We start from the raw sequence: 16,487 nt of genomic DNA on the forward strand, positions 1-16,487 counted from the left end.
AATTGCAGAAAGTAGTCTTAATTACATTAATCACAAAATAGGAAATGTGTAATAGCTAGTAGATACTAATGCACATCCGATATTGTAGATATAGTAAAATTTAGACATTGTAAAATGGCCACCATTCAAGTCGAGTCTAGCTGTAAGCCTGTGATGTCTCTATTGGAATTACAAACAGATGAAATTTGCACTAACTTTTTATGGTACAGTTCACTTATTCATAAACCCCTGTGCCATTTGTATTTTATTTTCTGATGTCTCCTGGAAGAATTAATCTGCTGTAATAAAACACTGCCTGAACTTGATTTAACTCCTACTATGATCTTGTTAAGAAATACTGTTTTGGTGGCAATTGAAGAATTATTAAATTGCTGAATCTGTTTATAAAACCATACAAAAGCCACGGTCATGAAGTAATTTTATTAGCTATATAAATATCACTATTTCAAAGTTTAAACAAACAAGACACATAGGAAAGTGAACTCACACTAACAGTTCTTAATACAGATGTGTCAGGGAATACAAGACAAATTCTGGAATCTTCTAAAGCTATATATCAAAATTTCAACTCTGGCAAACTTAAACCCAATGCTCTCAAAAACACTAAATTTCTCATAAAAGCAGTTACTTTGGATTATTTTCCACTACTTACAGAGTTTTGTTGCATCTTCCTACTGGCTGAGAATCAGGAACAACATCCAATATCTCATCTAAATGAGATATTAACCATTATTATAATCATTATAATAAAAGAAATGGACAAAAGTAAAACTAAACAAAACAAACAAAAATCCCAAGAGCTATCAACACTTGCAAAGCTACTTGCCTGAAGTTGGCTTTTGATTGTCCTCATGTTCTGGCTCATGTAACATTTTTAAAACTTCTTCAGCACATATTTGCTATAAACATAGTAAGACAATACAAAGAAAACATATTGGCAGAGGACTGTATGCAGTATCACTTTTAAATCTTGTATTTTCCCTAATAAAATATTTCTTTCAGGTCACAGAAGTACTATTTGATACCTTTTCAGATAGTTTTGCCTCATTTCGGGTTTTTGACTTCCTTGTGAAACTCTGTTGGCTTTCACAAAATTCACTGTCTAGTGCACACTTCTGTCTACCCTAAAAAGAATAGTAATATCTATAATCCATACAAGCAAAGAAGTAAACATTCAGTAATACTTGAAATAATCTAAACTAGACATCTTATTTGTAGCAGCTGCCTTCTAAAGCATGGCAATACCAAAAACATTTCAGAATCCAATAACAAGGGATTTGGCCAGAATCTGACCTCCAAAAACATTTAGAAATAGAAATAAAAATCAAACTGTTAGTTTGAAGTTTTTGCTGAACCAGGACAGAATAAAAGATATATACATATACTCAAGTTGTAGTTATTCAGTGACGCTTATGTAGCTTTGTTAGAGTTCAGCTAATGCATTGATCAACAATACACTAAAAATCAAACAGTATATAAATACTGGGGACATTTAGAATTTCACAATTATTGCTGACTGCATTATATATTCTTTAGAAGTATTTCAGCATTGCATGATGTATGTGGTATTCCATGTACACACCCCTCCGAAACTGTGCAGAGAAGTCTGCTTGAAGCAGGTTAACCCTGGGGTCAAAACTGATGACTGAATGTAAATTTTGGCCAATTTTGTAAGAGCCAGCCTGCCCAAACAGACTAAGTGTGAAATCCAGAAGACAAAAAAAAAATTATGCAATAAAATAATGCACTATGCTGTTTTTTTGGTTTGTTTAATCCAAGTTACTAATGGGAAAATCTCCCCAAAATACGAAGTAGGAAGAATTTAAGTGGCTTTTCCTCCCACTTTCTGCAGCATTATTATTTTGAGTAAAAGACTTAGCTACAGATGATGTGCATACTCCAGTAACTTCTTGATATAAACTCTTTGTTCTGGTCTCATTTATAGCATTAGTTCTTTCAGCAGAGCTCATCAACTGCAAAGGTAATTTGAGTCGTGCTTTACAGGGAGTGGCTGCAAACAAACCAGAGACATGTTAGAATTCTACCCTTTTTTCCTTTACAGCTACTGTGTTGTCTGTGCCATGAATACGTGGTTACCACATCCACGTGGCATGACCACGTTATTTCGTAAGTTTAAAGACATTGCCCAGTGGGGGTATCAACTCATTATGTATCGGTAACAATTCTACTGATTTCAATTAAGTTACATAAAAGTTAATGAATCAATAACAGATCGTGGATATTTGGAGACTGGCAATAGCTCTTACACCCTGCTACTGAAGCTGGTTGTGCATTAAAATATTTAACTATATTTTTATTAGTATAGACTGTAATCACAAATAAAAGCCACAGCAGTTATCTGTCTTCTTCCTTCCCAATTTGAAAATGCTCTAGTTTCTATGCTGTAACCCCGTTAATTTATACATTACATGAATATGCAAGAAAAAAGATACTGATGCACTTTAGACTGTTCAAGCAATTTAAGTTTGTGAGTCACACTATTCAACTACCACATGCATCTAGAGCCTGCAATGTTTTTTCCTAAAAATACTTCATTTTAGAAAGTGTTAAAACTCTGTCAGAATATGACCATCTGTAGCCAAGTAATGACTCCTACTTGTGGTAAAGAAAAGCTCTTCTCTTTATCCTTTCCCCACTACGAAAAGGGCAGCTAAAGTCAACATCAGTAGCACTGGACCCACAGCTCAGACCAGCAGTGGATAGTGCTTTGCCTGCCAGCCATATAATCAACTGGCCTTTGAAGAAAAACGTCGTTTTTATGAAACTGCCACAATGAGCCCGTATGCAAAGAGTGCTGTTAAATAGAGCAAAATGCAACTGATAGATGTACAAAAGGGAGAAAGCACATTTCCCTGTATAATTGCTATAAAAGCAATCACTACTGAGAATTCTTTAAACTAGGAGCATTTAGTTACCACATGAAAAATCACCTTTGGGGGTTTCTAATCAATTCCTTCTATTTCATGAACAAATTCCTCAAGCCTGTTCTAGCACTAGCAGCTGACCCTAACAGACAGCAGAACAAACAATAAGGGGCTTCCAGCTGCTTGAAATACATCTGCAGCTGCTGCTCTCCATCATGATACAGAAAGACAGTTTGAAAATTTCAAGACTTTGAATTCTATTCTCCACTTCATTTCCAGTTCTGCAATGGATCACAGTCCAAGTTTGCGTTATGTTCGTCTTCGTTAGCCATTTGCATAGATGTCACTAACAATACAAATTATCTTCTTCAGAAATTAATTAACAATGTATTTCAGAGAGTATTTATATCACACTTTAACCCTGAAAGTACTTGTCAACTTACAGGAACTAACAAATACGAGTGGACTCCTTATAGGAAATGTTGCAGTTCCAGGAATAATCACTGATGCTTCAGACACTTTCCTTTTACAAGATGTGTTTATCTTGAATACAAAACAAGCAAACAAAAAACATGCAGTCTTAGAGATGACAAAACAAGATTTCAGAAAATTATTTCCAGGTGTATTTTTGTTAACTGGAACGTCAATTGCTATTGCCGCACACATCAGCACAGGCGTGTTTCAGGTGGGCTTCTTGCACTTTTCTTTTTAGAGGAAGTTCACCATGGCACATAGATTGATAATCAAAACTAAAGATTTTTGACTGCGATCAGAGATTGCTGCTTTTTAACATTAATTCGGTAAGGGACAAATTGTGTTCCTGGTTAACAATCCAAGCAACTGGGATGATTTCCATGAGTTTTCACAAAATTATCTTGTAACCTATGGCAGAACATCAGGGAAGACTTTACTAGAGACCATTGCCAGTAAGGCATGCATTGCACAACAGTGAAGATAAAGCAGTGGTCTTCACCCTCATCTTTTCCCCCATCCCTAGCATATCTGTAGCTAGTTGGTAACATAATTGTGCTATATTTTTAACTTCATACCTGTGTCACAAAAACAGCAGACTTCATAATTTGCTACTTCAGCAATTTAGGTCAGAGAGTCACCTTTGTATAGAAGCAGTCCCATTAAACTGATTCCCATAACCAAGAAACAGACTTCATCTCGACAAACTCATCAAAGCTATTTTTGTAAGCATCAGTCTGTGAACACAATGCCTATAGGACTTGCCTCTAATTACAGCTATTTCTATATCTGATCATTAAGTCTCAAAAGGCTGTATGAGACATGCATATCAAAGAGGTGTAAGCAAGTATTTAAATCTTCTAAAGAGAATTTTCAAAGCATAACGATCTATTAAGAAAAATTAACAACTGCTTTTTATCATGCTTATATTGAAACTGTAACACTAATAGTAGTGAGAAACCTTTTTTTGAAAGATTTATAATAACTGTTAAGCAGCAAAATCAAAACCTACATTATCATTTCCAATTATAAAATAACAAACACCTAATATTTTATAGCATGAAATACAATAGATATTTAGACTTACTTGTATTTTTGAGGTAATCTTTCCTGCTTTGATAAACCCCACTCTTACCTTGGAGGAAACATCTTTATATACGTCTTCAGTGCTGTTTTTATTCAGAGTCACACCTTGCCCAGCCCCACCTGCTTTCACTCAGTTTTAAACATTCAGATACAAAAACCTAATTCCTCACAGTTCCAGGAAGTTTCTGGGTTTTGGACTCATTGGATTTCTCTTCTACTCTAGCTTTTTCTCCCAAACATGGTGACAATTGACTTTCTGGTATTAGAACCTACAAAATATTTTGGAGAAAAAAGAAGTGTGCTAAACATTTCATTCCTCTGCTCTCTAGGTATACACACACAGAGACATATAATGCATGTTTTAGACATATATAAAGTCTACACATGCATATACATACATATTTTAGTACTACCATAAGTACCACTTTCTGCAGTGTGAATTTGGATAGGAATTTTACTGCCCATATATATATATATATATATATATATATACACACACACACACACACTGATTTTGAAAAACATCGAACTGTTACTTTGGCTAGGAGGAACAGGCTACAAGATTACACCCAATTCACATAAAGAACTTTTCTGCAGAACTTATTTGCATACTTTTTCTGATTCTCACACCAGAGACGCACGGTTGATACTTGCATGCTTACTGGAAATGACTTAACAGTATCATCTTTCAAGATGCTGATAATTCATCTTCAATTAGCTACTGACCAGAATAAACATAAAAATAATACACACACAAAAAAAATCCCCTGCATTCTGAAGAACAATACCTGTGATCCACTTTCATCAAAAACAACATGTACAGTTGTTTTGGCAACTGATGTAGACTGCTTTTTATTAAATCCCTGTAAAATGAAAAGAAAAAATCAGTGTAAAATATTAATTTTGCTCTATTTTTTAAACAACGATCACAAAGGAATTTTCTAAATCACAGAACATCAATATCTGAAATCAGGATAAAAGAGAAAATAAATCTTGCACTTGCAGCTGCATTCCTCATTAGCTTCCGAGTTATGAAAAACCAAAGGCAGCCTGGGTGCCACCAGCAGTAAGGAGTAAGCTATGGTTGATTAAAAATTTCTGAACAAATTTTTGCATTTTAAAATTCCAGTCTGTTAAAATCACCCCTTTAGCTTTGCATGGCAATTCAGAAGAAGACAGACTGATACCAGCACACGGTATTCCCAAAGGTTAGGGCATTGATTTGAGTTGTGGAGATCCAGTTTCCAGTGCCTGATTCCAATGAGTCTTTCCTATTTGCTCTTATCAGAGCTTCTTCAGCTTCCCATTAATAACGTTGACTGGGCCAACGGAAAAGTCTGAAACTGTAGTGGATAATAGGGAGACTAAAAGTTTGGCTTAACTCCCTGGCCTAAATTATGGAGATGGAGAATGAGAATATGCAACAGAAAATACATCAAGGTTGATATCAATGCAAAATTTTTAAATTTGCAATAAGCATGGTAGACATAAAGTCACTTCTGAAAGAGTTCTGCATTTTTAAGAATCTACTTCTCATGCAAAACTTGACATTAATCTATTGTGTTGCCTTTACACCATGCAAATGGATTTTTCCTTTAAAATGAATTATGGATCTTTCAAGTGAATTCCTACAGCAATTCATTTTAAATATTTTATGCATCTGAAGGTTAACACATTATGCGTAAATGCCGCTCTGTAGTGGTCATGATGGTCAGGAACTATATATAGACATACATCAACAAAATAACATTTATAACAACATTGATATGGGAAGAGACATTCATTCTCAGTGAATAAAAAGAAAAAATATATCTGTTAGAAAAATGTGTTTAAATCTTGCCTTTTATTTACCTTACCTTAAATTTATGTTCTCCGTAAATCTTTCTGGTTACATCTTTGATTTCCAATATAGAATCAAAATACAGAAAAAATTTATCTCCTCCTTGATCACCCACACTCATCGGGCTTTTTAGACTGATGGTTAATAATTTCTTTGAGTCTTTTTCTGAACAAAAACAGTATTTTAAAAGTACTTTCATTAGAATTTAATAACATATGCATAGTATTTTAAATAGGAATTTGCTTTTCTAAGAACTGAGTCAGTGCTCTAGGATTTTAACAATCTGAAAATCCAGCTTACTGTTTAACAAACAATAGACAATGTTCATTAATACCTTCAAGGTTGTACTGTTCTACCTCTTCTTCTGGTATAATGACCGTTTCCCATTGTTGTGCCTTATATAAAAAATACGCATTTTTGAGACAAAAATTTCTACTATATTATGATTAACTGTGATCACAAAACTATTCAATGAAGACAAATTTTCAACGTTTAAAATGTGTTAGAAGAAATGACAAGAAAGATACAATAAGAGAATAACATTTCAGAATAGTTCTGTTAAAAATATTCATCTAAACCACTGAGTCCCATTTATGAGAACTGGTATTGCAACTTCATATTGCAACTTCATAAATGCCTTTTTGTTCTCATAAAAAATTATATGGTAAATTGTTCATAAAATAGTACTTACAGAGCTGTTACTTTGAAATTGTGTGATCTAAATATTAAAAAAAAGAGCCTAACAATGTAACAGTAATCAGTAGAGTTGCAAATAAAGCTTCCACAATCAATCTGGGGAAAGAAATTTGATATACTTGGGAAGAAAATAAAGAAAATCTACTGCCTCAGAAAAATGAGGTATGATGGACAGAATTAGCTTACAGCATCATCTGCTGCCACATAGAAAGATATACTTCTACTACCAATGTTAAAATCAATCCAAAATTCTTCAAGATTTTCATCCAAAGGTATCCGTAGCTAAAACACAAAAAAGTAGCATGTAAGACATAAGAACTAAAATTTCTAACAGCTAACACACAGTTAAGTCTTTGTGTTACAATCTGAACAGAGTTTAAATACATAAACATCTACATACTCAAAAGCAATTCCCGTCTCATTTATTCCTTTATTTTCCTTATCTAGACAACAAAAGCATACTTCAGCTGCACAAATAGAAATGGCATACGGGATCGCATCTGTAACTTACCTCATATTTATCAAGACTTGCTGATAAACATGGATATGTAAAAACCCTGTAAGGAAAGGATATTTTGTCAAACACTGTAAAATGTTATAAATAAGTTTTGCCCACCTGAACAGAGCAACTGGATTGTACTTGCAATATATAACCTGTATACTTTAGAGACCAAGAAGAGAAGGCAGTCCTAAGGGCTGTCACCTGATTGCACTTCTTCCCCCAAAAGAGAAGACATGAATATATCCTTACAGTTAAAGCAGAGGTCTCAGATCTTACTATTATGTTCAAAGATCTAATTACCTCCTAGTGTATTAAGAATAATCTTATAGTAGGTGCCCAAAACAAATATATGCTTGATAGATATAGGTATCAAACAATCCCTTTGCTATCATGACATATAATGATTTAAATAACATGCAAAGCACATGACTATATAGACTCAAAAAAAGCTCTTAGCTTGTTCTTCCTTTTTAGGTCCCTCTTCCCTTGCAGATATTTTCACTAGTACTCTCGTTGATGATTACCTCAACATAAGTATCCTATGTCAATGTTAAAGTAACATAGCATATATGAACAAATTATTAGCTATTTTTAGATGATATCTGTCTATTGGAATTAATGAACATCTCAGAATTTTGCAGCAGGCTAAGAAGAAAGCAAATAAATAAATAAGAATTTCTACTTTACCTTCTGTTATCCCCAAGCATTCCATTCACCTGGTTAAGAAATTTTCTACAGTCCTGTTGAAAAAGAGAAATTTCCTGCAGAATTGTAACTTTAAAGTTTATTTTCTTGGAAAGAGATTGCCTATGACTTACTGTTTCAAACTCAGAATCTTTAATTCCTTTAAAGGCATTGGACACAAACTCCATGGAAAACCACTGACATGCCAAGTCTGCTCTTTGTTTTTCCGATGTCATTCTGCACAGAGCTTCCGTAATGGCTACTTGCAGGTCATAGTCTGCAGGTTATAAAACATTGTATAGAAACAGGAGCTTCAGAGATGGCTACACCACAAAACATTTTACAGAAATAGTATTTTCCAGAGATGTTACTGATTTGAAAAAATATGTAAGATAAAGTGGTACTACTAGCACTGCATTTTTCATATTACGTATCATATATCCAGATATGTAACCCATAATGCATAAATAAAGAAATAAAGGAATAAGGATGACGAACCCAATTATTTTTCAGAAGTAAATTTCAACCTGGCTATCAAGGAAAGTTAGAGTAACTCTATGTTCATACAGAGTTAAGACTTTACCAACTTTCTAAACCCTGAATGGTTGGAGATTGTTGGATACCACAGAGGCCCATCGTAGAAATTAGTATTACCAAACCAGCCAGCAATTTGCTGTCCTCAAAAACTGACCCCTCCTCCTGATCTTTTGCTCTTTTAGAACTTCTCTGCTATAGAAGAGGAGAAAAACTCAAACCTAAGCATATGCTATGTACATCTTAAGTATTTCAGATGGTAAATCATTTTCACATAATATTAGCATTTTTCAAAAAACTGTAATTACAATTCTCCAACTTTAAGCGTCTTTCCAGGCTTTTCAAATAAGCAACAGAAGATGAATAATACATTGTTTATTAAGTCTGGTGCTTACCTCCAGCATCTAAAATTCTTTTTCCCATATCACTCCTGCAAAATAAAGAACAATCTGATTAAAATATGACAGTAACACACAGCATACAGGATAAGTTTAAGTACAAGCTTTCAATGTATGGGACAACCTCCTAATTCCACTATAATATTGGACTTTAAGGGAATAAGTTTCTTAACTGCTAGGCAGCAGCACTATTTCTTGTTCAGCATACAAGTATTTGAAAAATTGTAACAATAATAGTATCAAGAAATACGGGTGATTTGGGGCATGCAGTTCAAAATAACCCTGTCTCCTTCCTCATTACAAGTAGCACTGTCTAGCAATCCATACAATGTGAATTATGAAGAAAAGGGAGATGATATTTCCCATTCCTTCCCTTTACCAACATTAAGTGCTGGGACACCAGTTCTGTGTGTATTAAACTGGTCAGTGATTAAAATCCTACCTTGGCCTTAAGAAAAACAAACAAAAGCAAACAGAAAGCAAAAATCTAAAGGAAACCTGTATCTGACATTGAAGAAGAACATAAAGCCTAGGTTCATGAAAAGTCTTCTGGATTCAACACATCCAAAAGTAACTAAAGTAACTTATTTTATTGAGATGGACTCCTGATCCAAACACTATGCTGCCTGCCTCCTTTTTCCTCCCACATATCATACATCTGAAAGCACCTCTAGGAAGTAAATCACCTGATATATATAAATAAATGCTGTGAAAACTTTTCCAAAGATTACTGTAAATAGTCTGTCCTTCCCGTAAATGACTGTGTTTTACCAGAAGTTCTTATTAGAAGTTCAATGTTAAGACAATTTGGTTCAGGTGTAGCGTAACTCAGAAGAAAAAGAGGCAATTTAGGTTTGAAAGGGAGAGTAACCTCTTTAAAATAACAACTGCTGAGAAGCACGACCACTGGCTACCCAGCTGCAAATGCAGAAATCTCTTACACAACAACCTTTCTGCAATCATTATAATTAGCCTCAGTCAAAACTGTCTTCCCAGCAACGTAAACAATAACATAAAAATTATCCTGAAGATTACTTACATGACAAGTAACATTTCCTTTGCAGAAAATATCTTTTTCCTGGCATCTCGAGGCATGTTGTCCAGCATTAAATTTAGTTTTCTTACTATCTAAGAAAAATGAAGAGAAGAAGGTTAAATATAATGTAAATCATTACACTTTAAGTTCTTCTCTAACTACATTTTGGGCTCACGTTGCATATTTGATAAATATAAATAAAGCTAGATATTTAAATAACTTTGCAACTTAATCTTTCTTTAAAAGGTTACTAAAGTAAATAGGAGAAATTTACAGTATGCTAGAGGTGTTGGAATTTTTAAGGATTTTATACTAACAGTCTTAAGCTATTCATATCAATTGCCACTGAGCACATTATTATTTCCAATGCTTTCATTTAACCGTCTCTCCAGAATCTTAGTAGCACGCTTATGTAATTTATTATCCAAAATGATAAATCAGGTCAATAGGCTGAAAGCAGTTAAGAACATACAAATGACAACCAAAACACTTCCCCTAAATAATAAAGCATTAGAATATTCTTTCTGTAGCAATGGTACACTTAAAATATTAACCAGCTTTACAAGGTCTGCCAGAACACCAACAAAAAACTACTGCTTAGAAAAAGGAATATTTACCTCCTGCTGAACATAAATATTAATTCTTCCATCAGCAATGAGAGTACATGCTCTCAGTACAAAGTTCTCCAGTATTTGCATTTTACCTTATGAACAGTGGGAAGGAAGGAAAAAAACAATCATCAAAAATGTATGAAAGATAATTCCTCAGCAACTTTTTTAAACACTGATTCATTTTCATATAGAAATATAGTATGCTTTTGTTTCCATACACAATTACTGATATTTAAAAACAAAGATTTTAAACTTCTTAGCTCGTATGTAAGACAGAATGGTTACTGCAATTCATAGTAAATAATGATCTTTTAAATGTTTCTATCCCTATGTATCATATTCCGAAAGCACGAATCCTCTGTGCATGAGATCACCTTTAAAATACACTCAAATCAATTCTGTAACTCAGCTCTTTGAAATATAATTCAGACTCTGAAATTGTACATTTCCAAAAATAAGGAAATAAATTTTGATTTTGATGGCATGATGGTCTGCAGTGACTCTGTACCACTAGTGCCACACTGAAGGGTAACAGGGGTGTGATCTTACAGTAACAAGGACAAAAAACAAACAATAAAACCCCCACAACCTCAGTTTAACTGCTGTCACTGAGAAGACTGAACTCTCTTTTTCTATATATACTGATATAAGCAAGTTATTTTTAAAGAAAATCTATTAGTACAAAAAACTCAAACAGCCAAACCTACAGCTGACATTCAAGCTTGTTTCAGACGAAGCAGAAATAGCTTGGCCCTTTGGCTTATGTATAGAATAAGCCTGCTTAGGAATAGGCTCTTTTCTATCTTTACCTATTAGCTGAAGCACATAGATCTAGTATATCTACATTAAATCAAAAAACTCTTAATACCCTCTGTTATAGGTGCCAGAACACTCATTCTACACAACAAGAGAATTCCCACAACAAATCTGGTAGCTGGGAATTTTTAGAATGCATCAATCCCCTAGACTGTGATTTCTTTTAATTTAAAACCAGATTATTTGACAGTAATTGGAGTAATTTTAACAACATTTTAATACCTTATTCAGTGCATATGTTTTTAAACTCACCTTCAGGACCAGTATCATATATAACCTACAGGAAAAAAAAAAAAAAAAGACATCAATATCAGGTAACACACATCTAAAACAGGTGACCAAATGTATTTGTTACAGCTGTTTCATCCCTTAATGATGACCATAAGGGCACTCTTCTAATGCCAAGCATGGTTTGCTGAAATTGTATTTCAGCTAAACTTGCAGGCATTGTTTTCCCAATAAGAACATTTATGCACAGACTTATTTAGGAACACAGCAAGACTGCTAAGTTCTAAACTTTGGACAAATCTTGCAGAATTAAAATGATATGGCATACATATCATTAACTTACACAATAAAAATCAGACTGAGATCATTATTTTTATTAAGCACCTATAATATATGCTGAGTGTGAATGTGAGTAACAACGGGTACAAATTGAGGCTTTTTATCTGAAAAGACTTGTAATATATTTCAAAACTCAGAGAACATTAACTGTAGAAGTAAACTGTAGAATGAAAAACATTTGAAAGTCTTTTTGGTGCTGAACTGCTAATAATTTTCATAAATACATGCCTAATGTATTTTATTATGAACATATTTTACCAGCAACACGTCGAAGAAATCTTCAGCTAAACTTGTTAGCAATTCATTTTTTTCATTTCCTCTGAGGATCAAAACCACTTTCACCTTTTCAAACCATTTGACCATGTGAAGGGAAAATAAAAGTAAACCAATCTTAACAGCAGAAAAAGGACAGTTGTTTGTATTATACTTAACTAAACTTACACAAAACATAGAAAGAATAGAAAGACACGCTTAGCAATCTCTGACTGTACTTGAGCCCCAGACTGCAATTTTGCACATTGACTAAGGAAATATAGGCGATCTTAGTCTCGTATCAGTCGCTTCCACAACTGACTTCTGAAATAAAAACTGAAAATCTACTTTAGCAACTACTGTCACAGATAAAAGAGTTGTAAATAGATAATGTGTGAATGGAATTATGAAGACATTACAACTTCTTTTTCTTTTACTTCTTCCATTTTTTTAATAAAAGCACTTGATAAGGCCAATTCAGTAATCATCACCTCTGGACACTGTCCTTAATTTTGTTAAGTGAAATCTTCAGTGAAGGCAATAAGAAAGTCACCTATACTTTTTGGTATACTTATTATACTAAGCAGCAAATGATTAAGGTATTTTATATAAATGTTGAAATAACACAAAATAACTAGAATAGTGCTATAATCTATTGAAAGAAAACACACAATTTTGCCAGTGCATTAACACAAAATTCATTAAACTGCACCAGAAAATTTCAAATCCTGACCATAAAGCATTGTAGGATGCTCATATAAAAGAGACAACCATTTACTGTATCTGCTATTAGCAAATTTAAATTAATTACAAACTGCATAACCGTGAAACCTCCACTGTATTACAGAAGCATCACTTCATGAGGAGGTGCTCCTTTGTCAAAGCGTATTTAGATCTGATTAAAATTTTCTGAAAAAAATGGAAGAAATTCTTAATTCAGAAATAATTGAAGACAAAATTGAATACTAAGCTATTGAGCCTTGAAACATTATTCAGGTATACCTCATTAACTTAAAAAAAAGTTACAAAAGCTTTATGGTTATACTTATCCTTTCAACAAGACCATATTTCATCATTGCTGGGAGACCATCTTCGCCTGCTATGCTGATTTTTTCCCCACATTTCTGAAAAGAACTTAGTAAAGTTGAAATGTTTTTGATCTCTTGTTTGTCAAGTTCCTAAAATTGAAATTGGAATATCAGCTTCAATGTACAGTTCTAGAAGAATCTATACTTAATTAACTTGGTGCCTTTTTGTTGCCAAAAGTCACCTTAACTACTCCATGAAACAGCAGTTATTCTCTTAAATTTTTTTAAATGAACTGACAGTATAAACAAGCCAACTAAATCAATATTTCTTGGCTATTACAATAACAGCATAAATCTCAACACGCAATGATTACATTACCCGACACAGAAGCTTGTCTAATTTGTTGACAAACTGTTTGCTGCATTTATGAGAAAGATTCTCACAGTCTTTTGTTTGAAGAAAGTGTTCTAATAACTGGAAATCTTTTTTCCTTGTAGCTTCATCAATTAGTTTTTCCAGCTGTCAGAGTAAGAGAAAATGGAGCAAGTGTATTTCTGTACAGTCACAATTTGATGCAAGTTTTTATGTAATCATCTGCTGGACTCTAAGTAAACATACCAAACCACAAAACCACTAAATGTAATCTGCTACCTTTCCTTAATTGGAGGTTTTTTTCCTTTTATTACAGATAGATATTTACTCATTGTTTTAACACCACTCCCTTACTACTTTAAAAATTTTGAATTTTAAGTTATCTACTCTTTTCAATGCATTATTTCATCATACTGCAATTTTTACTTCTAATTAAATACTAGAAGAAAATAGTAATTAAAACATCCAACACTCATTTCCTTTTAAGTACATACCTTCATCTCATTCCTTGCTGACATTTTGGCAATTCATCTATTCAGCTGCATAAGAAGAAGGAAGGGAAAAAAAAAAAAAAAAAACACACACACAACAACACGTGACTAAAAATAAATTCATTAACTTTCAGGCAAATTTAAAATCAGCTTCAGAAACACAGTATCAAAGTGAATCAACCAAAATATACTACAAACTCCAAAATTTGTCAGGAGTGCAAATACTATTTTTTTAAGGAATTAACCTACCATGAGATAAAAGGAAATGTCCTCACATGCAATTGGTTAAAATGAGAAAAGGCAAGAAAAGTGATGTGCTTTCACAGTGGCAGCACAGAAGGTTCTACAGCAAACCTTCATTATAGAGAGATACAGATGCAGGAAAGGGGCATGTAGGAAGATAGCAAAGCAAACTGTCAACACGAGACTATTCAGAAAAGTTAACAGCCAACCAGAGAGAACTGCAGGAGATCCATGTTATAAAATGGCACATGTACTAACTAGAGAAAATGTGTTGAAGCCTGTGGGGAAAAAGTCATCCTAACTCTATCTATAGTGCTGGCCCAAAATAACTCTTACCAGCCAAGAACATGATTTTGGGATTATAGTTTCTAGTTCTCTAAATAATGATCAGAAGTTGCTAACATTATTTTGTCTTCTTAACTAACAGGGCAAAAAACATTTTTATGCTGTGTATAAAGTCATCTACATATTGACTATCTCATTTAGTTCCAAACTCCCCACCAGAGAAATTCTGAAAGGCAGAAAAGCACAGAAAACTGAAACAATGATTAAACACACACAGCAACTTCCATACAAGTGATGACGGGAGACAGACTAAGTACTGCATTAATAAGGGAGGCAAAATCTAAAAACTCAAGGTGGCTTTTTATACTTTCCAACACACGAATGCAAACTACTTCACTGAAGCATTTTCTGTCACCTCACAAACCTCTCACTCCCTCCCGAGTGAGGGAAAGCAGGAGAGAAAAACAAAACGCTTATTTTCAGGTGTCTCAGGGCACACAGACACCGGCATCTTCCCCAAAGCCAGGTTACCATAAAGAAACACACTTTCCCCGCAACATGGCGCCCCGGCGGGGCAGTAGAAGGCCGCGAGGCACAGGGGGCCCCTCACAGACATGGCGCCCACCTCAGCTCACCTCACCTCAGTGCACGGCACGCGGCGCGCCCCGCCCCGCCCGAGCGAAAGAGGCGCCAATTCCCGTCGACCAATCACAGCCAGGCACGGAGTCCCATCCAGCCAATCAACGCCCCCGAGCGCTTTCCGGGGGCGGGACGAGGGGGAAAAATCAACGTGGAACGGCTGCTCCTCTTCCCTCCTCTCCCTCGTGAAGTCGCGCCCAGCCAATCAGCTGCCCGGGACGGGGAGGCGGGTCCCGCCCCGCTGCTGCTCCAGCTGCTCAAGCGGCCGCGCAGGGGGAGTGCGAGGCTGCGCGAGCCGCCGGGGCTGCGGCTACGTGACAGCAGCAGCACCGGCCAAGGAGGGCGGCCCGGCCCGGTGCCCGAAATATCCTCTGCGGGGTTATACTAATGCCCCAAGTAGCCTTCTGCCCGCGTCACTGAGGTGCTGTGCAGATGGCTCTGTTTGTGTAGAGCCACTTACGTTCTGAGGAAGTATAAAATTCATTTTCTATTGGGACATATTTTCACTGAGAACCAGGATTTAAAATGCACTCATGCTATTGCTTAGTGTAGAAGAGCGTTCCCAAGTGTGCACTTCATAAACGAAAGCGCTTGAAAACTGTGAGGCAAAAACATTCTCAAGTCAAGTGCAAGAGCAGGTTCTGAAAACCACAAAACTGAGTGACTGAGCCTGTATTGGCTTTCAAAGTTTTTATGATACACTGGGGAACTGGCTAACATGTTTAAATTAAATGCAACAGTTGGATTAATATCACCCATATTGTCAAACAAACAAACAAGAAACTTTTCCTAAAAGGAGAATGACAATGCCATAAACAACAAAAAAGAAGCTGTATAGGAATTGTTTACAATACCACCAGATGTCACTATAATTCAATATAACCCATGTAAATGACAATTGCTAAGAGAATTTAGGTATCTACAAAGGAGCTGACTCCATAGGACAGAGCATTTTCCTGGAAGCATATTCACCTAGCAGGATTAACTGTAGCATTAACTGCTATCACATTTTTTGTTGGCATGGCTTCATTAAAAGATACAGGACTGATT

The 16,487-nt window shown here is 35.0% G+C and overlaps 1 protein-coding gene across 1 annotated transcript in view; it reads right to left on the reverse strand.

The window, feature by feature from the left end:
- The window catches only part of SYCP2 (synaptonemal complex protein 2), a 28,230-nt gene extending 13,933 nt beyond the window's left edge, over positions 1-14,297 (reverse strand). Inside the window, 22 exon segments of the mRNA XM_088527647.1 lie at positions 653-710; positions 827-899; positions 1,026-1,124; positions 1,899-2,011; positions 3,329-3,428; positions 4,492-4,547; positions 4,585-4,711; positions 5,231-5,305; positions 6,299-6,447; positions 6,617-6,677; positions 7,165-7,260; positions 7,490-7,535; positions 8,168-8,220; positions 8,299-8,441; positions 9,094-9,128; positions 10,136-10,224; positions 10,750-10,835; positions 11,812-11,836; positions 12,385-12,489; positions 13,428-13,556; positions 13,786-13,926; positions 14,274-14,297. Coding sequence (XP_088383773.1) covers positions 653-710; positions 827-899; positions 1,026-1,124; positions 1,899-2,011; positions 3,329-3,428; positions 4,492-4,547; positions 4,585-4,711; positions 5,231-5,305; positions 6,299-6,447; positions 6,617-6,677; positions 7,165-7,260; positions 7,490-7,535; positions 8,168-8,220; positions 8,299-8,441; positions 9,094-9,128; positions 10,136-10,224; positions 10,750-10,835; positions 11,812-11,836; positions 12,385-12,489; positions 13,428-13,556; positions 13,786-13,926; positions 14,274-14,297 — 1,883 coding nt within the window.
- Positions 14,298-16,487: the final 2,190 nt, after the last annotated feature.

The sequence above is a fragment of the Tinamus guttatus genome, unplaced genomic scaffold (assembly GCF_059628265.1).
Source record: "Tinamus guttatus ecotype Peru unplaced genomic scaffold, ASM5962826v1 Tinamus_guttatus_pri_ptg000027l, whole genome shotgun sequence".
NCBI lineage: Eukaryota > Metazoa > Chordata > Aves > Tinamiformes > Tinamidae > Tinamus > Tinamus guttatus.